Source organism: Anabas testudineus, chromosome 6 (genome assembly GCF_900324465.2).
Source record: "Anabas testudineus chromosome 6, fAnaTes1.2, whole genome shotgun sequence".
NCBI lineage: Eukaryota > Metazoa > Chordata > Actinopteri > Anabantiformes > Anabantidae > Anabas > Anabas testudineus.
Window position 1 is genome coordinate 16,027,680 of NC_046615.1, and position 25,457 is coordinate 16,053,136.

Sequence of the window (25,457 nt, forward strand, 5' to 3'; positions counted from 1 at the left end):
GTTTGGAATTAAGTGAGTGACATGATGCGATGGATAATGAGTGGGATGAGGAAACCTAACGCTACATCTTCAGCAAAGAAATTATGAGTTGATGAACAGTATTTTGCCTTACTTACTTGTATGTCTGCCCATCTTAAAAATCGTCTAGAAAAGGAAAAATACATTGTGGAAAAACAGCAGACGCTTTCATATATTACCGCTACAATGAACAAAACAAACCATATTTTTCTAAATTATAGCACAATGAGCTCTGCTTAAAATAGTGATGCTTGGGGCCAATACTGCAGCAGCATGTGTGCTCACAACTGATGTTATGCTAAAGAAATAAAATGGTTTAAAGAGTGACGATAGATCCACTTTAAAGGATCCACTTCCTCTGATCAACATAGTGCTGACGAGCTGCTGTGGCAGACACATTCTGTACATCATAAACAATAGAAAGGAAATAAAGAACAATAGGACTCTTGAAACAAGAGCCTGTGGGCGACAGAGTTCCCACATAAAAATGCTGATCATACATTATAGCACTAAAGTCATATATACAGTTGTAAAAACAAAAAACAGATGACATGAGAATATAACAAAAGAACAAAGAGAAATAAAATACTCACTCAACACATCATACGCACACTTGCGTCATGCTAAACTAGTCATTTTGGAAAGCTACTGGTTACCAGTGAAGACACACCCAGGACAGATGTGATTTAGAGTCGCTAACAGATGATGAATAGTGAGAGGTAGGAGGAGGAGGTGGTGGGTGTAAACAGAGGTTAATATCAGGGTTACTTCGTACAAGGAGCTTGAGATGGAAACCAAGACCTCGACCACAGCGGCCGTACTTTTGACATTTCCTCCACCCTTTCCACCAAAAATACCAGCTGCAAGATCAGAGGGTGGCATTAATCCTTGAGAGCGTCTACCACGTGCACACCCACACCCTCCTGCCTCCTTCTCATCTCCCTGCACCAGAGTCAGAAGATGGTCTGGTTTTCAGCTCACCAAACGCCACTAAAGTGCTCTCTCTACTAACATGTTAAGCGCTTCATTGAGGTCAGCGAAAGAAAATATTATACATACCTGAACAATTGTATACGAACAAACTGAAATTCTCAGGCTTCCATTAAAATTTTATAAATGTATACTTAAAAACACAAATGATAAGACACAAAGGCTGCGAACTTGTCCACCAAGTACGTCAAGCTTGACTCAGAGGTGTGTGTGTGTGTGTGTGTGCGTGTGTGTGTATGTGGGAGACACACAGGGGGTGAGAAATTTGCACAGCTGTCAAGGAAAAAGAAGTTTAAATGGTGAAGACAGCCATCGTATTTTGCATGTATGTGAGTGTGTGTACATAACAATGTGGGACAAGGACAAGGGAAGAGTTCATCCAGCTGCGACTCTGTCTTCAGCTCAGTACTTTGGTACTTTGGTATAATCCTCCTGGACAACATTCTTGCAGAGACACATGGAGAGGATCATTCCGAGGAGCTGTTGGACAGAGTTGTTATGTTAATTATGAGAGTTGAAAGTGACCAGTAAAGTCCAAATTGATGTTATGTAGTTTATATTATGAGACATTAAAGTACAGCTATCACTATTTCCTGAGGCACAGGATGACAGATGAAATTGATTATTTTGTCCAAACTAAATAAATTCAGTTCACAAAGCTCACGAATGAACAAATCAGGCTTTTAATTGTACAGGTGCTAAAGTGAAACAGAAAAGAGCAGACAGTTTTATGTAAAAATCAGTTTCTAGTGCAAGATTTTTTTCTTTTTATAAGATTTAAGTACAGAGTAAGTTGCGGAGGAGTCCTGTTTTCAGCAGGTTTTTCAAAACTGGGAATGAGGCTGCTGAGCGTGCAGATGTGGGTAGAAGCTTAATTTAATATTAGAAGACTGAGGACTATCCTTTAGTACTAATGTGAAGGAGAGGTGGATACTGTACCTCTACTACTGCCACACAGGCACAGATTCCCAAAATAACTCCACAGTTGTCCATGAGCCATTTCTCCACACTGGTTATACAACCCTAAAGGAGAAAACAAGAGGAGGACAAAGAAAGAGAGTGTGGTTGAGAAACACATTGAAAATGTGGGACCGTGAGCTGAAGTGCAGACGAGAAATGAATGACTACGTGATCCCATCCGGACATGAACAAGAGCCTTTTCAAAACACAACTATTGGCTTTGGACCGGGTCAGTGAGGGGAAGAATAACACAGCTAAGCTGAGCTGAGGGAAACAGTGGAGAGATAGAGAGAGATAAGTTTTGAAAACATGCAGACCAAACACGCCTCAGCTGTTGGTATTCACTGTGCTGAAGTGCAACTCCAATGCTGTACTGATCTGCCAACCAGAGTTACACAACACTGGCCAAACCGACTTATGTAATCATAAGTAAAGGTGTGAGGTGTCAGATAAATGACAGCATGCTGTTCACCCAGCAGAAGACATGGACTATAGGTCTGGCCTGAAAGATAATCACAATGTTTCCAGCAATTATTACAGAAGTTCAGACTATGTCACAAGAAGAAAGTGGTAAATGTTATAATTGCTGTACTTGACAAAAAAAAAAAAAAAAAGGATCTTTTATACTTTATCTTGTAATTTTTATAGTTTGATAATGTGTTTAAGATTACTGTAAAGTATAATGTCATAGATAAGTACTGGAGCTGGCACCCAACTACATTAAAATGCTTTTTTATATGTTAATGAAGTGGTAACTCTATTCCAGTAATACAGTAACAGTATAAGATAAATTGGGCAATTTTGTGCACTTACTTTGCTTTTGATACTATTGTTTAGTAGTTTTCTGAAAATGAAAATTTGAATGCAGGACTTTTAATTAAATGAAGAAAAGCTCAATATTTCTCACTTTATTGTGAGCTTAAGAACATGACACCCACTGTTACTGTGAAAATGTTTTTAGCCAATACTTCCTGTCCTACTATATGATAATGACCCAACCATGGCATTTAAATGGAAAGCATACAGAAGGCCAGATGACAATAATATACATGTTATGTTCACCTGTGTATCACTTCTTGACATTGTGAACGCAAAAGCATGTCTATGTAAAACACTGACAACAAAGTAGAAACATGCTTTAAAGGAAAAAGTAACTTCAAGGAAAATAGCTGGTTCAACAGGATAACGGCTACTGCAGGCAAGCTGTGACCAATAAATGCACAGCTGAAACTGAACTTTCATCTATAAGGTAGATATAGGCCTAAAGATTTGAGAAGTGTTATGTACCGTTTCAAAGATGGGCAAATCTGTGGACAGGTGGTCACACAGGCCCACTGCCCTGATGTCAGTGCCAGGCAGGGACTCATTGCGACAGGAACATGGGTAGAGGTTTTGGGAGCTGTTCCTGATCAAAATGTTCTCTGTCCAGTTTCCTGAACCAGTCCATCCACAACACTTCATCTGGTGATATAAAAGAGGAAGAACATGTGAGTCAAAGACTGGGAGATCAAGAGGAAAAAAACAACAATAGAGAATAGAGTGAAAAAGAACACGGAAAATGTTTTAGTCTCAGAATGAGCATTACTACTGTGGTGTTTGAGAACAATCTCTTGTAATTATTGCATTACAGCAGTGGCAGGAAACCCACAGACTGATTTCGAAACCTTAGCACATGAAAAAACAATGGCTTAATATCACCATGGATACATAAAAAACAGTGTTCTTGTAATTTGGTGACAGCATAGCATTGCACTGTATAATAAGCTGTGTTCACATCATATGATTTAGATGGTAAATAAAAGCAAGTGAGTGAGAAAAACTGCTTAATCTGCTTACGGAGTAATTCCCAGTCTGAGATATCAGGATTTTGTGACAGCTAAGTCAGAAAGTCAGTCTTTAGGGTGGCATATATTTTTATGACAGCAGCAGTGTTTTCATCTTGTTTGCTGTGCAAACTGTCAAACTGGTTTATACATTTTATTATCAGCACTGTTTAAATAAAAGAGCATTAATATTAAAGCTGTTTACATTTGTGCATTGTAGGTTGAAAAGAAAAAAAAAAAAAAAACAACTCACTGTTCTCTGAATGTAGTCCCAGGTGTGCTCTGTGGTCCTGTTGCCAGTGTAGTTGATTATCATACCACGCATAATGTTGGCCATCTCGTGTTTCAACTAGAAAGTTGATCAAAACATATCATTATAAAACTGAAAGATTTATGCATCACTCAAATACTGGTCACTTTTTAACTGATGCACCACAGTAGATAGGTGTAAATGTGTATGTTTAAATATACAGTACGCCTGTACCGATGCGACATCTCAGGTGGTACTGCCCTGAGAAGTCTTGTGCTGAGTTAAATCATTGACCAAACACAGGACAGCAGTAGCAAGACTGTGTTTATGTGTGTAACACCACAAATCAGAGGCAGCGATTCAGCTTCAGAGCTCTACTGGAGATCAGTGAGAGCACTGGCCTATTCTGAGAAGGGGCACCACCCTGCCATGTGGTGAGCCCTAAACACAGGGAGTGTGTCTCAGTGTAGAGAAACACATACAAACATGCTGGAGCACTGCTGAAACAGCTGAAAAGGCAAAGGCAGGCTCCTCCTATCCTGGGTCCTCCAGGGATTAAATATATCAATAAATCAATCCTAACCCTGATATGCTGGGAGGGAATGTCAAAGCATTAAATTAATGTGACTGGCTGATACTCCACTCCTTTTACACACACAGAGAAATCAAACACACAAGGCTGGTTCTTCTTTTTGGATATTTTGCATTGTAACTTGTGTGATCACCTGTTTGAAAGATTGTAGAGAAAAAAACAAAACATTGCAAACATAGTGTTTTTTTTAAATAATGTGTTTAGGGACTAAAATGGTCTACAGATTTAAAACCCAAAAGCAATGTGTGATATTTGGCAGCATTTCAAAACCTGAAACTGTTAAAGTTAGAACGGAGACTCCAAAAGGCCTTAAACTGTTCACCCTAAATATGATTCATTTTATTTGTTCTCCCACGACTATTGACGTCTAAGGTTGACGCCACATATTTTGATATTTATTAAAGACTTGTTAACTTGTTAGTTTTCACAAAACTGGCTGACACTCAACTACGAGGCCAAGTTGATTTTCAATCAACTCTGATGAGTTGGTGGTCTCCCCTGCAGGGGGCACTGTCTCATTAACAACTTCAGCACAGAGCAGTTTCTATCCCTGAGGTGATGATTTATTGGCATAGGTGAGGTAGTTTCAGACATACCAAATTTTTATGTCAGCATATATAAAAGCACCTTTAGCAACACTCCTTCACGAATATTTTGTTTGCTCTCTAGCTTTATCTAACACAAAACACAAAAATACCCAAATGGAGAACTGAGACGACAAAGGAAACACTGCAATAGTCTGCCTTCTACTTCCTCTACAGCTGTCATGCACTTCATTCAGACCACCTGCTTTATCTCATCGTCACATCAATCACAAACCAACATCCTGTCACTTCCCATTTGCTGAATTACGAAATATTGTAATAACACAGGATAAAGAGGTCCTAACAGGTTCAGGTAAGACCTGCAAATGTGGCCAGACTTAGCTGTCAAGAGAGGCAGGACAAATATCTATTATACTGCAGCTGTACCAGTGGAGGAAATAGTGGTGAGGGGGTGAAAAGACTAACAGAAGGTCACAGTTAGGGCAGAACATAAAAAAGCACAGAGACAGATGGATAAATTATGAAGAAGTTAAAATAAAATACAAATGGAGAAAACAGGCTGGTAAACTACACTGGAGCTTGTGTCTTACCCGGTCTCTTTGGAAGTAAATGAGAACTCCTGCTGTGACCTGGGCGATGAGGATGAGCAGGAGGCAGGTGAAGTACTGTGGGCAATAAAAAAAAGTATGACAACATTTAAGAATAAAAAATCTTAACAGTATAAATAAAAGAAGATTAAATTAAGAAAAAAAAACAGCTATATTAAATATTTAACCATGTGCAATGGGTCATATTTACAAAGAATTAACTGAATCTGCAGCTCTTCTGCTCTTAAGAAAATGTATAGTGAGTTTAGCTGTTAAACCCACAACTTTGCTGTTCAGGTTCACTCTCACAATGTTGGCTGCAGCAAGCAGCCGCTTCCACAGAAACGCTCTAACAAACCACTGTACACTAGAGTGTAACTGGTGAACATAGAGTACTTAGCATAGAGATATTTCCTTGAAGAGATGGTAGAGACCAAAAAGTGAGAGAAATAATAATATTTGATCTATCACCTTATATCGTGTCAGAAATCTGTTTTGTAGGATTTAAAAATCAACATGCCTTCACTATTATATAACAAAACAATTACAAAAGAAAATCTCTTGAGCAGAATTTATTTAAACTGTCTATTTTGAAAAATGTACATGTTAAACACAATCTCTAAGAATAATGAAAGTCAGAAAAGATCCTTCCTCAGACTTATTTTTGTGCACTTCCAATGTAAGGCACTCTGTGTTTGTGTGTGTGGTGTTGATGACAGTCTATTGCCAGCTGGCCGTTGTCACTGAGAAAGTAGGTCACAGCGGTTCTTCAGTTAACCCCTCACAGGTTTAACACTGAAAAGGTCATGTACCCATCCCCACTCTTGTTGTACCCTCTGCATCTCATTGGCTTTATCCCCATCACCCCCTTCCTTCAGTAAATCCACACATGCTGCAAACCATCAGCACAAAGGCTTTACTGTCAGAGGGAATCTATCAGGTGTTCTTAACCAAGTCTAAGATTTTAAGCAGGTGTTTTCAGTCATCCTAATGCAAACATTAAGTGTAGCTTTTAGTTTAATAATGGTACAGAAAGCATTAAATCCTTAATAGTAAAGTAAAGTAAACTTCTAACGGCTATTTAAATGGTTAAACACTAAGAACTGTTGATGAATTATGGTTGTTATTCTTGTCTTTAGTATGACTACAACAGCAGAGTGAGGACATTAGAAATGGAGACAGAGAAAGAGAGATGAGAAACAACAAGTCACAAAGTCAGGCCGTGGGGTGCCATGGTTAGTACCCTAACCTCTAGCAACCACAGAGCCTCACTCTAAAGACATTTTATACAGTGGTTTAAAATTAGCGTGAGGTGACAACATAAACTCCTGTGTGGTTGAGTTATATGGTCATGTGTGAGCTTTTACGGTACATGAAATTCTGATGCATGTTTAGGTTTATACTTTCACATCTCACCAAGTTGAGCATGTTAACCCTATATCTGCCACTTGAGAAAATTAAACCAAGCTGTATTGGTTAGGATTGAAGTTCCTCACCAGCCCCAGCATACACCGTATTTCACAGATTGCTCCTATCCAGCCAAAGAAGCCCATGACCATTGACAGGGAACCCACTCCAATGAGGATGTAGGAAGCTCCTTTCACCGTGTCTGATGATTCCTCTGGAGAAAACAGACAAGACAGTAATATATCATCTTACCAAGAACAAATTAATAAACTGAATGGGCACTGAAAACTACACATCCACTATAAAACTTTATAGCAACAGTTTCTTAGTTAAACCCAGCTTATTTATCACATTCATGCTGATTCATGATAAAGTGACAGAATCAAACATATGATCTCTTTTCTACTTTAACCACAGCGTGTGCTTGCAAAAAACAAATGCAGCTCAAATGAATATGTTGCTTGCATGCAAAACTACTTTGACGCAGATGGCTGCAAAAAAACGTTTAGAGTATTCTAGTGTTTTACTCCCACCACATATTATTTTAATAGGCCAGCAGAGAAAGAGAAAGACAGTTGGACCAAGACAAGTCACTGTGTGGTGAGATTAATTGATTTCCTCTTTGGTATGTGGAGCAGGAGAACCACAGGAGGAGGTGGGGGTGGAGGTGCTAGGACTGAAGTTGAAGATTGGAAGGTTAGAGAAGAGATAAACTGGAGCCATTTTATGATTGTGTATTATCTGGACTGGAGGAGTTTCAGAGAGTCAGAGCTCGGTCTGCAGATGAAGCCGGAATATGAGCTCTGTGAAGTGGCTCCAGCTCCTACAGATTCCTGAGCCAAATAAACCAGCCAGAACTGTTGGAGAACTCACTCCCATCCATTTGGTAAAGAGCAACTCCTCCACCACTGTTCTATGAACTCACTTGCTCAACTTTGTTACTTTGGTACTTCTTCTTACTTCTTAAGTTGCTCATAAGAAAGCTGAATATTCAATTTTCTCTTATCTTGTTAGGTGCTGACGCTCCATGCAGCGATTATAACTATATGCCTTAGCAGATGCACAATGACAATGGATTATCCCACAGACTAAAGAAACAAGCTGTTGTTTGTGCTACATACAACTACACTGTGTAAAATGTAATGACTATACATCATCACAGGATGAAGGCTGAATCCTTATGATAATTTAGCCTTGCCTACTTTGCTTGAATTCTTTGGAATAAGGCACCATGCTCATTTTGATAAAATGACCAAAAAAAAAAAAAAAAAAAAAAAAGGTATCTGCAACTTTGTTGATGCAGCCTTGACACAAAAACATATTTTCTATACTTGATATGTTTAACATAGATTTTGTAATACACTGAAACACCACTGATATAAACAAGTCTTCAAATACATCATTACATGCATGTACATGGTTGGCTGTACACGGGTGACCAGAGGAGCACATGTCATGGTGGTTTGAGAATTGAGCTATATGCAGTGTGTTTATGTGGCTAGAGGGTAGCATTTAAAGGGAAACAGACAAGCACACTCTATGTTCCATATTCAGCAGAATTCTGAAGCATGTTATTTTAGTTTCTCTCATTCACACACCCACACAGATACACACACAAGCAGTGTTTGTAAAGTCAACAGATGTCCATGGCATCCTTCATCCAAAACAAAAAGTACATGGAGAATTTTGGGTAATGTATGAAATGTAAGTCCTGGTGCTACTGTAACAGTCTGTTAAACTGTAAACTCTGGCAAATGAGGGAAATATATAGAGCACAGACAGAAGTGAGGTAACAGTGACGCAAAGATTTCAGTGCTAACTTGGCAGCATATAATACAGGTTATTTAGTCACTCTGCTAGATACAATTAGTAGGTGGTATGAATTGTTACTGGAATCATAACTATTTCAAGGCATAGTGAAACAGAGATATATTTAGCTTCAGAGGACCATTAGCTTATTTTCTGCTGAGATCGTAAACCAGTATTTTGATTAGCTGACGGAACTAAAGTTAGGATAGATGTGTGTGTGGTTTCCCTGTAGCCCAGTGGTTAAACAGACACTTGTTCCAGTAAAAATACTGTACACCTCAGAGTTAAAGAACATACAGCACTACTCAACCAAAACAATGCTCCATGTTGACTGCTTTCAACTAAGCAGTTTTCTAATACATTATTTGTTTGCATGGGCTGTTTCCTATGCAGCATCATGCATCAGTTTACAGTAAACCTATGCTGCACAGTGACTTTTATATTTCAGCTGCAGCATCTATCCTATCAAACTATCCTAAATCTTGTTCAAATGACAAGCGACCTCTTGGGCCAATTCCTAAGTCTGTCAGATTTGCAGAACTACAGATTCTTTATACTCCTACAGCTTTGAAACTAGCACCTGTGTTCATCTGTGGCAATAGTAAAACATAACTTCTCCTGAAGTCAGCATGTACCATAGCCTGTTTCCATGTAAGTCTCTGCTACATTTTCTAAAATAGACCCTGAAGTAAAAGAGTTTCATGGAACTTTCCATTTAAAGAGGTAAGGCTGAGAGTGGAGGGAGGACTGTTGACCACAGTCACACAACTCGGGAAAAATAATAAATAAATAATAATAATGTTGACATTATTTACAGATTTGAAATTTTAACATACAGTAGGCATAATCTGAATTTGAGCGATGTAAAAATATTTGCCAACCACATTCTCTTCTCTCTCTTATGACTTTGGAAAGCTTCTGAATTAATCTGCACCATATTTCCAAATAGTACTTTGGCACATTGTCTGACTCAAAAACCTCCATTCCAAGGCTGACTTGTGTTTAGACAAGCTGTGTTCAGTAAAATGCAAGCAAGATAAACTCCAGACATCATTTTGGGGGTAAATTATTAACAGCACTTTGCTGATATAAAAGGGGTATACACTGAGAGGAAGATCCTTTTATCTGCAAAAGTAGGGGACCTAAACCAAAACATTCTCAAAGTTCCCTAGTCACGTGGGCAGCTTTAAAGTCTCTATTAATAAAGATCCTAAAGAATGGAAACTGAGAACATAGAGATCCTGTTTATGGTCAGGCAACGGTACAAATGAAGAAAACACAGTGTGTCAATAAACAGAGTTGCCTGCAGCTTTGGCTTTTGTTTCTCTACAAAGTGTTAAAAGGCTTCCAGTAAAGTTAGAAATCCAGGGAGCCAGAGAGAAGCTGAGGTTGACCCACACTGGGTAGAGGGAACAAAAATACACAAAGGTCATCTAGCTCTGCACAGGAAGGGATATCCTCAGCGGAGCAGGGTCTCCTCTATCTCTGGAGGAACAGCTGGAATATCATAACAATGGGACAGGGCCTCTCAAGGATGACGAACACTGTACTGCCTTTGTGTTAAGATAAGGAAACTCCGTAATAACCTTGTAGTGACTCAGTCTGACCGTTTGAAGACTGAAGGTCAGTTCCGTATAGTTTTTTTATTAAAACTGCAGTATTTTGCCATCTCACTAGTCTAAGCAGCACAGATTTCCAGCCTAAATAACTGATTTCTTCAGTTGTCTTCAGCATTCACAGTAACATTATTTTCACTAATCTGCATATTATTTTCATCTGTGATCAGTTTTTTATTTTGTCTAAGAATGGCGGGCTCTCAGTGTTTCATACCATTTGTATGTTTGAACGTTTTTTTTTACTTGTTTGTTAACTACAAAACAGACTTCTGTCTCACTGACAGTCCAAAACATATTTGGTTTAAGGCCCTTTAAGAACAGCTAATCCTCACATCTGCAAAGCTAGAATCATTCATATCAATAATGAAAGATCAAAAATACTTAATAAACTACTCGATAAAGATCAAATTGTTTCAGCTTGAACAAAAGCTTCACATGTTCTGGTAAAATAGTGTCTGTATAAAAAGACTAAAATGATTACATTCACCTAAAAGTATTATATTATAGTATTATGTGTCATCACAGGCGGTTTCACACCCATGGCATAATGTTTATTGTCTATTGGAAAGGGGTATCTAATATAATCCTAATTGAAAGAAATACTGTATTTATCTCTGAGCATGTGTTAGGTCTCCAGTTAACATATTGAAAGATTCTTTATAAAGAGGGAGAAACCTTCACTGCTGCTCTCGGCAGCTCTCCATCTGGGATGAATACACTGCAAGTATTTATAACACGATTTATGGCAACTAAGACTTTCCATCCTTCGTTCCCAGTTCTATTCAGGCAAGACTAGAACTGGGATTCATTATGCTTTCTCTAGTGTCTTCACAGGAGATAAACTAACTGAGATACATCACTGTCTATGTCAAACCTGATAACTTACACCATACTGTACCACTGGGGCTTGGTTGCTTTCTTACGACACAGTATCTATACAGTAAAGGGTGGGTAGGAAAAGTTAGGAGATTCTGTCTGTACGCCTCTGCCATCTGGGGAAGGCGAGTTTAAAGTATAGCTCAGTGGAAACTATGAGAAAATAAAGTTGCAGTTTTCCACCAAAAAAACAAAACAACTTCAGACACCCTGACAATAAACTGACTGACCTACTCTTGTGGATCTCAACAGATGTATGTCAGTGGGTGTCTGTGTGTCTACAGGGAAGCTTTTGAGTGGCTGAGAAAGTCATAAAGTTTCATCTGTGACTCACATTTTTGGTGTGGTGTGAACATCCCTTGTGGCTTTTTGGGAATGAGCCCTATGGGATAAAGTCCACATAAGCTGTGCAGAGGAGGCCAAGGGTTTTAAGATCTGACAAACACTCTCCAATATGTATTCACTCTGCCAATGTGCTCAGACCAGCTGAACTGTCAGCATTCAAAAGTGCTGAATGTTTGCTGATGTGTTATCACTTAAGCATGCAACAGTAGGACTGTGGGTGTCTGAGTGTTAAAACACTTACGCAGAACAGCAATAAAGCTCTGGTTATCAAAAAGAACCCATAGTCCAAAGCCTGCAATCAGTGCTCCAAAAACCTGTAGAGAGGAAACAGAAAACATCAGGCCCCATCTCACGTGAGAGTAAAACGCAGAAGCTACAATGATATGCCTTCAACTGATGGCCTTGCTTTTGCTTCCTCTGTGTATCACATCTGGGATTAATCAGTTCCTAACTCTTCTCTCTGTCCCATTATCTCTTTTTCTCACAGTAACATGAAGCAGTAAAGAGTATCCAAGAGTAAAAGTTACTACAAAAGAGATCAGAGGCAGATTTTTCAAGCTTTTAGTTATACAGTGGTTCAAAAAAGTGTTGGCCCCCTACCTGAGTTCTTAGTTTTGCATAATTTTGCACGTTTGTCACACTTTAATGTTTTAGATCATCAAACCTATTAAAATATAAGTCAAAGATAATACAAGTAAACACAACATGCCGTTTAAAAAAAAAAAAGTTAGCAGCAACAACTGCAATCAAGCATTTGCAATAACTTGCAATGAGTCTGTTGCAGCGCTGTGGAAGAATTTTGATCCAGTAAAAAAAACCTTCATTTAAAAAGTGCATGTTGTGTTTACTTGTGTTATCTTTGACTAATATTTGAATTTGTTTGATGAGCTCAAATATTTAAATGTGAAATGCAAAACACTAGAAATCAGGAAGGGGGACAACACTTTTTCACCTGAATGTACTTATCTGCCACCTAATGATGGATTTATTGTAAAACTGAAAGATGGGAAAACCACTACCACTCCGTCCGTTTTTACTTGGAAATTATTATGTAAATAGACCCTCTTTCCCCATACAGACAGAGACCTAGCAGTCATACTCTGTCTTTAATAACCCATCTTGAACAAAGAATTGAGTAGTGTTAATTGTGGATGAAATGCCCACTGCAATCAGAAATTATTTCTAAACAGGAACATTTTCTTTGTTTGTGAAAGTCAAAAACGGCATGTGCCCTTCTAATGAGATTACTGTGTGTAATTCACATTTTCTATGTAATTAAGAGGGCCTAAGTTTAGGAGTTGTGGGGAATTGTAGAGATGGCAAAATCCATAGATGAGAGGTTCTGTTGATTCCCCAGCTTCCCCTTTGTACTGCCACCCTAGCCTAACCCCACAACAGTAATTAGAGCTCTGGTTAAAAGTTCATTTAGAACTATTAAGCTTCAGGCAGCCATCATTAGCCCACCACTTCCTGGCTTACCCTAGACTCCCCTGTTTTGATCTGTCCTTTGTCAGGTTTATAGCAACAGACTCGTTGGAAAGATCTGCACACCATTGCAGAGTCAGTGTTTGGAGTCTGGGGTTTTAACAACCTCTGGACTCTATTCTGTGGCTAGTTTAAAAGAGGAGGAAATAAACACAATCCATCTGCTTCTTTATACCTGGTTGAGGAATACTGGAGGTTTTCTCCTCGGGGCAGATATACAGCAACACTTTCCTACCACAAATATCTGACTAAGGACAGTTATTCACATGAGAACCTGAAGCCATATTAAGGTGTATGCATCGTAAGCATTGATTCAACTGAAAGAGCACAGCACACCTATCTCTTTATCTTAGGTAAACACAGTTTCTGAGAAAGTGGATGTCATCTGACACAAGTCTGGCAGTGCACACAGTGTATGTGCAGTTATTGCAGCATGGTTATCAAAGAGTGATGAAAAAAATTTGTATACTTACAAAGAACAGAAGGTTGAAAAGGAATAGAAAGTACTTGGTGACTGTGATGCAGCCGTTTCCCATTGTTGCACTTCTGGAAGCAAAAGTAAAGCAAAAGTAGTGGTTAAGTTAAACATTCGAAGGAAATATCACAGTTTAGTGTGGTTGTATTAGATACTGTGCAATAAGAAGACACAAGATGGAGAAAAGACATAACAAATCAGACAGCCTTGCCTTGAGATAATCTTGCTTTAATAAGATGGTATATAGCTACAGAATCAGAACAATCTGCACAGTTTGGGTCATGATTAAGCAAAGCTTTAATTTGCAAAACAACATTAGGCTAATTAATTTTCAGCAGTTCCAGTTCTCTACTCTTAAACAGCCCAAACTGCTCTAATCTGTTCTTTTATTGGACAACAACTGGCCCGCTGCTGCAAAATGTTAGATTTTATGACAATATTATCTGCTTTTGAAAGCATGTTTGTTAATGAATCTTGATTTCTTCTTAACAAACAAGATGAACCACCCTGGAGAGACAGCTTGGAGGAAAGACCACCACAAATTGGTTGTGAGGTCATGATTACTGTGTGGAGGCCATGACAGCACATGTGGTTAGGTATATTAGGCAGTTCTACTACTACTTTAAGTTGCTCCTTCAGTCTTGGATGAGTAGTGAAGCGTTGATGATGACTGAGAATCTTAACCGACAGATTTAGTAACTATGTTTTTAAAGTAAATTTCAAGCCAAATATTCAACTCATTGACAACCATATCCAGCCCTATTCGATGGGCCTGATAGATGTCACATGACCACATTAGAGATGATCAGAACTTCAACACAAGCTGAGATCTGTCCCTGTCTGACATTTTACAGCTACATCTGCACTGTTCACCTCACACTCATACATATACAGTATAATCTTGTTTCTGACACATAATGCTGTATTTAGTGACTGTTCTGTGAGTCACACTTTCCTTTAGGAAACATTGGTGGGCCAAGCCAGCACCACACATTCAGTAGGGACACTTGATGAAGCTCTCTGGCAACACGATTCGACCTGTGCTGCACATGTCCAGTGAAGATATTTACCATAACCAGACCTCTTCCTTTACTCTAAGAACTGAAAATATAGTACAACCAGGCACTGTGGTTATTTGAGGAGTCTAAAAATATATCATAAAGACAACACCCTGTGTATCAGATGACACACTATTCTCTTCTCTCTGTGTCTTTGAAAACCCAAACTGTAGGTTTTCCTCAAAGCCTGTAATACTGTGTATTTAGTTTTGAAAGCACAAACATCATCTGCAGTTTAGTGTGCATGAAATACTTAGGATCAAGTTACTAACAACTGCCAAACTAAATTCCTTAACTTTGATTATTTAATTACTATGACAAGTACATGGTACTTAAAATAAAGGTTGTGCTATGGCAGAGCAGGCACTTGGTTACCGTCAATAATAGCAAAAAGTTTCACAAAACACAAACCCATTTCACAACAACTAATGTTGTCGAATGACAGTTGTCAACAACAGTCAAATGACTTGTAGATAAAGATTATTTACTTCGCTAACAGCTCTCTGTCACGTCTGTCGACTTGACTTTTATCTTTCCTATCTTGCCCTTGACTCTGTGAGTGCAAGTGAAACAACAACATTACAGTTAGCAGCCTGTTTATCATAGTAATGGAAAATTGGACTAAATCTCAATTACAGTATGAAATGGGATATATTTTTTGTCTTCTCTTCTCATTAGCACCGAGTAACACAATTTAAACAATACTAGATTCCAATGTTTTAATAATAATAAAAAAAAAAAAAAAAAGCTTCATATGAAAGGTACAACATGTAGAGCAGGTCTACCAACGACAGCTGAGGTTACTATTTCCATTGCTAGGCACCTATATTATACTATACTATACTAGGCGCTTAAAAAAAAAACAAAAAAACAACCTAAATATCAACATGATTTCATCTTTTACATTGCAAAACTCAGCACCACAGAAGATAGCCCTACAAAGTAGATAATCCTTAAAGAAGATTGTTGGTCTTTATGTCTCGATGGTGAGCAGCAGTGTGGATTAAAAAGGGCTTAATTATGACTACCACTGTTTACTGACTGAGCTCTGTCCATGCGAAAATAATTCCTAAAATTTCCCTCAGTGCTAGTTACATTTTTCACACAATAACTTTAGTAGGCTAGGAGGCCCACCCCAATTTATGTTAAAGCAGCCAACCGACTACATTGAGGTTAGCAGCCAAACCATAAATACATACACATTTTTTGTTGAATTTTTATGCAAACCTTGGGGCCATTTAATTTTTTTTTTTCCTTAGTGCCTTTAGAGAAAACATAATGACATGGAATTCCCTTAAAGTGAATGACAAATCTGCGCCAAAGAGAAAATAAACACAGGAAAGTACAATGGAAATTCAAGGAACAGCACCATTTTAAGCTGAAATGGGAAGACCACATACTTTATCAATATAGTTTATAAATTATAATGGGACACTAGAAAAAGGATGATATGAGGCTCGAGAACATGGCACATAAACCATTAAAAAAAAATAATAAATCCTTTCCTAACTCCTCACCTCACGCAGTCATTTCTTCCACTTTGCAGCCCCCCTGTTTTCTGGATGGTCTGGCAAAGGTGTGATCACTATCATACTGTCTTTTGGTTAAGGGGTGCTGTTGTACAAAGAGCCAGCTCAGAAGCATGGAGAACAGAGATGATTACGAAGACAGCGTGAGTGGCAGATGGCAGCGACTGTGTCTGTAATGGACCCAGCATGGATCAACTACAGCCCTGTAGTACACACAAAAGGTTCACGCTGTGTGCCAACCTCCAACTACCACCTCCTCCTATCATATTCCTATATGACCCATTTACATATCTGTGAGCCCGTCATGCTGGCATCAACCTGCCTACACTATCCTGGTACAAAATCCTTTAATGCCAGAATCCTGGCTTAACATCTGCATTTATCCCTCTGTGCAGACAGGATGTAGCTCATAGGCTACACTGGTGTTTTGATGACTAAAGCAAAGAGCATTTTTGTTTGCGCAACAGGAAATGGCTTTAATGTATATACATTTTTACAAACTGCCATTTGTGTCAGTTCAGCTTTGTGAGTAAGACTGAACTTTGCAAAAGAGTATTAGGGCTTATCAAATATTTGCTAATGTCTATTTTTTTTTTAATTCATCTTAGTCATGAAAACTGTAAAACTTGAGGTCATCAAGTATCTCACTGTGTGAGATGGTAATAGGAATCTCCAGTCTCAGACTTTCACTACACTCCGTTATGACATAACAGAGTAAAATCCCCCCAGAACGAGTTCACTGCCAGGTGACTTCCCACCATTCAGTGGAAATGATGAGGCATAACGAATACTAACAGATATATTAGATCATCTTTTTAATAAATGAATGTAGATGCAAACGATGAATATACAAAAGTTACAACATTGCAAACAAGTTATCAGATATAAAAAGCCTTAAAACTACCTTCTTACTCTGGCTTGTTAAACCAAGCATTTCATTATCAACAGAAAGAAGACAAATATGTAAATGTGGCAATATGGCAAAAACATCAACTTTTAGCAACAGTGCACGTCTTTTTGACTGAAATCTAAATGGTGACAGTAGCAAATTTGGGCATTTGTTCCAAAAGTAATTGACTAATACTTCCCACAGCCAAGCACGGAATAAGTTGTAGGAGATCACCAAGTAACTGAATGAGAACTTAGCTTGCTCAACTGCCAACTCATATCACGCTCAAAGGCACAAGATTGCTTGCACCTAATGCAAGACAGCTGCAAGATATCTCTGACAATAGTGCAGGGAACTACAAGGTAGCTACAAGCCGGGCTTTTACCAAACAATGCAACAACGGGGTTGCACTTTCATAACGTTTTGCAGCATTCTCAGTCATCCATAATATTGCAATTAAAATGCAAAGTGCTAAAATACACTTTAAAGCTCACACACTGAAGTCTGTGATGAGGATCTGCTTATCCTGACATTCACTAATTGGACAAATACCCCTCTATAATAAAACACCCCATATGGGTCCCAGTGACATTAATCCTGTTCGTCCTTCATTTTGTGGACCTGACTAGATTATATGAGATCCCTTCTTATGTTTTCATTGAAGTGATGGGGCCCAAATCCAAAATCCAAATGCATTTGAAAGATTATCTGAAGTTAATATAAAGCACAGACGAATCAAGTGAGCATGTTGAAAGTATACACACAAGTATTTTTACTTCAGACTAAATGGGCTGAAACTGTGAACTTGAACGTTACATACACACTAAGGTCACGATGAACAACTGTAGAGTTTAGTCCTCCATCACTTACAAAGCGTAAAATAACCATTATGACACAAGAGGAACGAGTGCAACATGCTAAACATGTGAACTCAGACACGTTTTTACCACAGTTTTAAGACATTATTGAGAAACTGCGGACACATCATTTAGGAGGCAACTAACAAACAAACAAAACGTGAGCTGAACGTCGCGTTCAAGTTCGTCCCGTAACTTCGCAAACCGCTTCTCTAAAGTTATTTTTAGCCAATTACTTATTATTAAAGGGAACTCAAACAACTAATTTCACAGGTTTTGACACTTCGTGTAAAGTCATCTGGCGTCAAAACGTTGCGGGACCGTCAACTGTAAAGTAAGCTAACGTTTCATCCAGTTAGCTAAACCAACACAGTCAATCCTCAGTTAAGTTTAACTTTAGCGATGACTAACTCATCCTCAGGCTACACGAAAGGTTTTTATAAAATTAAAATCGAACAATTGACTACGTTATATTCTGTGGTAACGTTAAACGAGATAAAAACGTATTTCTACTTACAGAGAGGTGGTTAACAGTTGGCTGAGGTCCGCTGTCTCCGGTGCTGCTGCTGCCTGCTCACTGACTTCAGTGTCTCCGTCTGCTGCTGTGGGAGACCGTGCACACCCCCGCTGAGCCGCCTTTAACCCCCTCCTACCCCGGCTACGAGTGCGGCCAAGCTGGAGTAGGTGTTCGCAGGCCACAGCGCTTTTCCTCCGTGGGCCACCCAGGCAGTGCTGGAGAGTCTGTTTCCCCAAGTGCTGTATAAATCCAACGCATTTCTCCTTCTACTTCTATTAATGTCACTTTCTACTCTTACTCAACCAAATTCCAGAAGGAAAATATAGTTTTATTTTATTTTTTTTTTACTTCTGTTCAATGAAATACAACATTGTGTTAAAACTTTTAAATTACTTCATGTGAGGAATAATGACTTATTGTTTACCACCATGTCCTAAGCAATAAACCAGGACTCAGTTAAATTAAGTGGAAAGTATGGAGAGAATGCCAACACACAGGGACACATGGCAGCTTTTTGCCTATAAACAACCTTAAACACACACACACACACACACACTTCCTGTGCCACACAATCCCCCTTTTCACCCCTTGCCTAATGTGTGTGTGTGTGTGTGTGTGTGTGTGTGTGTGTGTGTGTGTGTGTGTGTTAGAGCAAAGAAGATGAGAAAACCTGGACCGTGTGCTAGACTACACCTTGTACATTCATTTAAAATTACAGAAAAGAATTTAGTAGACAACTTAAGGTGATCCTGTCTTCACATGTTCAAACCTTGAAAACAGAAAAACACTAAACAGAGGCCACGATTACATAACAGCTCCTTCATTGTTGAAACATGCTGCAACAGAGCTGCAGGTTGTTGTGCGTTAAGGTTTGTTGAATGGAAAAGGACGAATGCTGAAGACTCTCAAGTTTACTGCAGGTACTGTGGGCAGGATTTATTCTGTGCCGGGCTGCTGTAAGCTGTGATTGAACTTGTGATTTTTACTTTTTTGTGCCACACAATTATTTAATTAATAGAGAAAATATTGAGCACTGACTGAAAATAATGAGTACATGAAGGAACAAAGTTGACTGCATCACTTTGGAAGTCTTCAAAATAAGCCATAGTGTTCTTTATTTCAAACTATATAGTGGAAATCCATATCAATTCATTTTTGAGGTACAATATCACACATATATACATAAAAACACAATGCTACAACTTGAAACAGTTGAACCTGCAGTGTTATACAAAACCATACAATATATGAGTCTACATAAGATGAATTGTTTAACTTACTATTCATATCAAATTCCAAGGACACAACTAAGCAATGTAATATTTCGAATAATTTATGTCAGGGAACAAGGAGGATGAAAGAGCTGTGTGCCTCCCTTCTTCTGTCTGTCCCCCTTAAAACTGACCTTCTCTCCTAAAATAACCCACATTGCAGACCTTTTGAACGTCTCACAAGGCTGATGATTTGTGGCTTGTAGTATCAACGTAAATTGAATGACAGTTTTCTTGAACTCCATAATTACTATGCTAGTTAGGCTAGGGTAGTAGGTTGGGGCACACAATGTCACTCAAGAGAGCTACATCTAATTAAAAACTGGAAAACGATAATTACTACCTTTCGGGCATACAGGAGACCTCACCCATGTTTCACATTCCCTAAGTAGTAACAAGCACATCTGCCTTCAGTACTGGACTCGCAACTGCAAACCCACAATCACTGTCACCTCAAGACCACTCCCTTCCAAAGCAGGACTCCACATGGTCATTTGCAACAATATGGACCACCTTTGAAGGAGGACTGCCATTTGTTTCAAAGAGATGTTTCAAGTTAAATTTACAGAAAAAGTCAACTATCTTTAGAGTGTCTTTCTGACTGGCCTTAGGTGCTGCAGAGAGCAGAGCTGACAAATTAGAGAATCTGGGCTTGGATGTGACGTACCTGAAGGCAGCCAAGTTTTGGGAGGTAGAAAATATACTGAACAAATTATTTGGGTGAAAACAGTCAAGTGTTGGCTTGTCTCTAATTTAAAGCACATGTAGATTTAATACCTTATAAATCAACATTTCCTTTTATGCCACTTTTGGTTTATGCATCCATTCACTGCCACTAACATCTTTATCAGCTTTGTGTTCTAGTTAGCTGCAGCTTGCTACACGTCTTGCACAGTTCAAGCAATTTCTTTTGGTGGATTATTTCGCATGCATGATGTCAGAACACAAATATCACTTAAATAGGTACAAAATACAACACAACAAGAAGAGATTGGAAAATCATTTAACTAATACTGAAGAACTTCCCTGTTCGTTTCACAAGAATACCACATAGTAAATACGTTTATTTACATTTATACAACAATAATGATGCAGTGTTGGTGACTGTTCTTTAAAGTAGTTTTAAGGCAAGACTAAGGATATGGTGTGTGTAAAAAAACTGTGCTACATCACTAAAGAGGAACCCGCTCAGGTTTGTTTACCCTGCACACTTACATGCTCAGCTTGTGACACACTTTACAGTAAAGATCAAAAGGTTAGATACTTCCTGTAGGATCACTAAGACTAAATTCCTGCCTAACAGTGCACAGACAACCAGGAGACAACTGTCTCTCTATTTTACATCACTTCATATATGCATTTATCAGCATTACATACTTATCTCACTAGTATAATTTTTCAGTACAAAACAAGTACAATTCACTTTGGTAAAACCTCATGACTGATGCCTCAATGAATAAAAAGAGATCACTTTGTCCCTGAAAATTGTTGTGATTCAGTATTTTTGTTTTCTTGGTAGTCTAAATGATGGGCATAATTGAGAGTAAAAACTAGCCTTTATGATTTTTTTTATAAGGTATGCTGATAAATAAAGCTGTCAGAGGTGTAATAAAAGGTTCATTGTCACTCATCACATTTAGCTTATTTGACTGCACCTAAATCTAATACTGAGTAAAGTTGATGGTTTTTTTCTTGTCTAATCAGTGTCATCACTGAATAGCTGTCCCAGAATCATGCAAGAGTTCAGTCAATTAAGCATATAAACAGTATGAGTGACATCATCAAACAGGAAACAAATTATAACACAAACTCTTGGTCCTTGACTGTGATTAACAAACAAGATACAACTTTTTAATCAAACAGATAACACTAAATACTGAATCTGGATATTATGTAGCTGTACATGAATGATACAGACATGATGTCTGATATTACTTTGTACTGTACATTTTAAATAACAGAACTAGGTGACACAAAAATACAATACACTCTAACTTCCTTCTTCGTAATGACAGCACTCAGAACTGCACAAAGGAGGAATGTGTGTCAACAGGGGCTTCACCTTACAGCCTATAGAAAGTGTAATTCACTTCCACCATAAGGTTAATCGTTCTTGTTGGAGAGTCTGGAATGTGCTCATTTGTTGAATACTGGGGGTGTAATAGGTTAGGTCCCATGGAAGGGGGCAGGGAGCATTCATGAGCCAAGTAATGCTCCAAGCCCCAGTCAAATAATAATCCAAACATTCTGACCCCACATTTGTAATCTGCGCTTAGCTGTCCCCTCCCTGGAAGTATCACATAGAAAGCTCAGATCTTCTTTGGCTTACGGCCCAGGTGGTAGTAGTAAGCCATGGTGACCACCAGAAAGAGCACTCGACTGAGGAGCAGGAGCATGGCAGGGTTGGGCAGGGTGCCCATCTCGATTAAGGTTACAGATGTCACTGAAACAATCAAGGAAAACTTTGTATTACTAATTGCACACGGAAATCTGGTTTTATATACCCATGACAAATGACCTTAAAAGTTTCTCTTAACATTTAAAAAGATATTTACATAAACAGGTATATTTCATCAGACCCATGTCACATGAGGCTCATCTGGGCTGTGTCTCAGTATGAAATAGTCAATATGTCTCATACAGCTCAGTTAGTTGTCATTTTATTACTGAGGTCTTGATTCAGCTGTACGATTGTACTGGAGGCTCTAGTTTATGCCGCTGATGACCATGAGCTGTACTACATTTTACAGAGAGATGTTTAGGTGTTATTTAGCCTGGTCTCTGCGATGAGTAGACACAACAGAAACACGTTGCCAAATAATCATACAGTTAAATCAACATCTCTATAAATTGTTTCATAATGTTATGACCTTAGTGAAGGCAGAATTTACTGTAGGACTGTTGTATTAATTTTACCTTGGTTCACTTAAACTATCTACCAGAGTATACAGGCATGATCATATTGTACAGACTTGAAATACTGGGAACATATCCTTATATAAATGTAAGGCTGTGACTCCACACACTGAACACTAGAGGGCAGTGTCAACACATAAACACAAGGACTGGAAAAATCGATTCTGACTAAACCCAGTAGCTGTCAAAGCTGCAGAGAAAAGGAGCGTCTCTAAAACAGTGATTTAAGCAACTACAGACAAGAGGACATAACTTAAAGTTGGAAGAATGTACTCACCTAGAAACTGCACAGCAAAGTAGCAGGCTTCACTGAGTAGAGTCCACTGGATGATTATCTTCTCAGCTGTGTACAAACCATTCCACATGATGAGGGCCAGGCCTGGAAAAGGATGTGATAAAAGAGAATTTATAGGTTCAGGGGCATGGGAAGGAAAACAGAGGAGGAGGCTCAGCAGAGAAGACTCCTACATGTTCGGCACCAACAAAACTACTACTAGAACAATTTACTTGCAGCTGCACCGTATACACACAAGGGGATAATTGCCCTATTTATTGGGTTGAAAGCTTTCACTTATTGATTCTAACAAAAGCCTGTGTCCAAATGTTTCAATCCCCTCCATTCTTCCTGGTCATTCTCTTGTTTTTTAGACACACACCGATAAGTGTATGGAGACGAGCAGCAGTGGGCGGAAAGGTGGGTGGACTGATGGACTGTATGCTTGTCTTGTAAGACATCACCTTTTTTCTTTGCTAATCCCCACTGTCATGCTGACATTTAAAATAAAGAAGCCAATCTTTTGTTGGCCTTAGGAGACTGAAGTCTGGTTCGTATCGTATCTTCCTCCACAGTTCCATTTGTTTAAGGTTTTATCTCTCCTCATTCAATGTTGTTATCATACAGAAGGTTACTTTCGATTAGTTCAAATTTATCAATAAAAGAAATCTGTTAGTGTACAGTACGTAGTTTCTTCTTATGAAGGAAGAGGAGTAAACAGATAGATGGAGTATTTTGTGCTTCTGAGTGTCTAAGGTCTAGGTGCTAAATTTCTGACATACGTTACAGCCTGATCAAAGTGCTCAGCTCAGTGTGAGACTTGACTGAATATATGTCCAGCCTTTGCTCCCAGCCTTTGCTCTTTTCTTTGCCTTTTCTTTGCCTTTTCCGTCAAGAAGTGACCCGTGTGCTACCTGCTTCGCTGTCACAGTCACACTGTGCCTCTTTACAGAGCCATCAACAAACCCTGTAATCACTGAGTGAGTGACTCACTGACTTGCTTGACAGCCTGGTCTCAAACTAAGGCCATTAAAATAATCACTTGCATTTCCAATATAATTTCTCTGTAAGAGGGGAGCAAAGCGCAAATGCCATAATTACCTGGAATATTTATGGGCATCGATTGTCTTCTGTGGATAGTAATGCATGGAAGAGCAAAAAAGGCTTAATTTAATGCGTGATTGATTGAGGAAGCTGTAAAACTACAATGAAGAGTAATACATTGCCTCCTCTCACTTACAGGCAACCCCCCTATACACACACAGACACACACATACAGTACATACATTGTCCTGCCATCCCTACACCCTGTTCCCTCTGGATTTAGACCCAATATATGAAGCAACAGAAGTGACTCGAGCCACTGAAAGAGAATTGGGTCTCTGTATCCCTGTCACGCCCTCATAGTGAACTGTAGATATGGAACTGAATTATAAAGCCTCTGTTCGTAGCCTAAAGGACAGATTCTGCAGCAGGAATAAAGCTTCTTGTACACAATTTCAATGTTTGTGTGTGAACTATAATGAATACATCGGAAAGCATTATCATAAGAGACCACGTGCAGTACAGCGGTGTATATTTTTAGCCTGCATATAAATAAATCTTAGAACATTGTGTGTCAGCATCATTGCAGTACTGTGAATGCAATCCTTCATGCATAGCAGCAGTAAATCCACTGTAGTGCAGTCTTGCATGAGGAAGCATGAATAGTTTTTTTGTATTTATTATCTGTGTGGTTGTTGAAGACGTACTGAGTAGTGCTCCTCCATACAGGCGAACTGAGATGCTAGTTGTGGACAGTTCCTCCTCAAAAACAAGCTCATATAGCTGGTTGGGAAACACCAGGGCCTGTGTTGGAAAACAAAAGCACAACACAGCTGTGTCATATCCATACAACAGCATTCTGTCTTCCATTGGCAAAGACTTCCTGTTTGTGAGTTAAAAAATAGCAAAAACCTAATAAATAAATAAATAAAACTTTTAAAAACAATCTGAACACTGAAGACATTGAGTATTTAGGTGGTACTGCTGACAAAGACCTGTTTCTCAAAATGCCTTTAACTGATAGGTTTGTAAAAGAATCTACAGTACATGCATGCATACTTGCTCAATGTGCAAAACACAATTTTACTCTAATAAATTATTATGTATTCAGATGTTGAAAAACCTCTCAACTCTACTGTGCACTTACCATCAGGGCCATAACTGTGAAACCCACTGCTGAGAGGAGTATCCACACCCTGAGAAGAGAGACATTATAGGACATATTATAGCCTTCCTGTAACCAAAAATTGATTGCAAATTTGTTTTTTCTAGAACTGGAATGGATACACAGATGTTAACTGTGAGCTGCACAGATCAGTTAAAA

At 38.7% G+C, this 25,457-nt stretch overlaps 2 protein-coding genes across 6 annotated transcripts in view; both read right to left on the bottom strand.

Annotated features, from left to right (window-relative positions):
* Positions 1-389: 389 nt before the first annotated feature.
* On the bottom strand, positions 390-18,817 carry cd82b (CD82 molecule b). 2 transcript variants are annotated; one of them, XM_026366435.1, is made up of 9 exons: positions 18,629-18,817; positions 13,777-13,846; positions 12,060-12,132; positions 7,262-7,386; positions 5,769-5,843; positions 4,045-4,140; positions 3,256-3,429; positions 1,948-2,031; positions 390-1,488 (listed from the first exon to the last, which is right to left on the bottom strand). In XM_026366435.1, the coding sequence occupies exons 2-9, from the start codon at positions 13,837-13,839 to the stop codon at positions 1,411-1,413; spliced, it is 768 nt and encodes a 255-aa protein (XP_026222220.1). In that variant the 5' UTR covers positions 13,840-13,846; positions 18,629-18,817; the 3' UTR covers positions 390-1,410. The 2 variants fall into 2 exon arrangements, with proteins under 2 accessions (XP_026222220.1, XP_026222219.1); XM_026366434.1 differs by having other exon boundaries at positions 13,777-13,849; positions 18,629-18,815.
* A 900-nt stretch (positions 18,818-19,717) lies between these two features.
* LOC113166071 (tumor protein p53-inducible protein 11) overlaps positions 19,718-25,457 on the bottom strand; it is a 32,057-nt gene continuing 26,317 nt past the window's right edge. For 3 of the 4 annotated variants that reach the window (XM_026366007.1, XM_026366006.1, XM_026366005.1), the window contains 4 exons: positions 25,281-25,329; positions 24,841-24,937; positions 23,093-23,194; positions 22,209-22,342 (listed from right to left, as the gene is read on the bottom strand). In XM_026366007.1, coding sequence (XP_026221792.1) covers positions 22,209-22,342; positions 23,093-23,194; positions 24,841-24,937; positions 25,281-25,329 — 382 coding nt within the window. Of the gene's footprint in view, positions 22,343-23,092; positions 23,195-24,840; positions 24,938-25,280; positions 25,330-25,457 lie in introns of all 4 variants that reach the window. The other variant, XM_026366004.1, reaches the window with a different exon arrangement.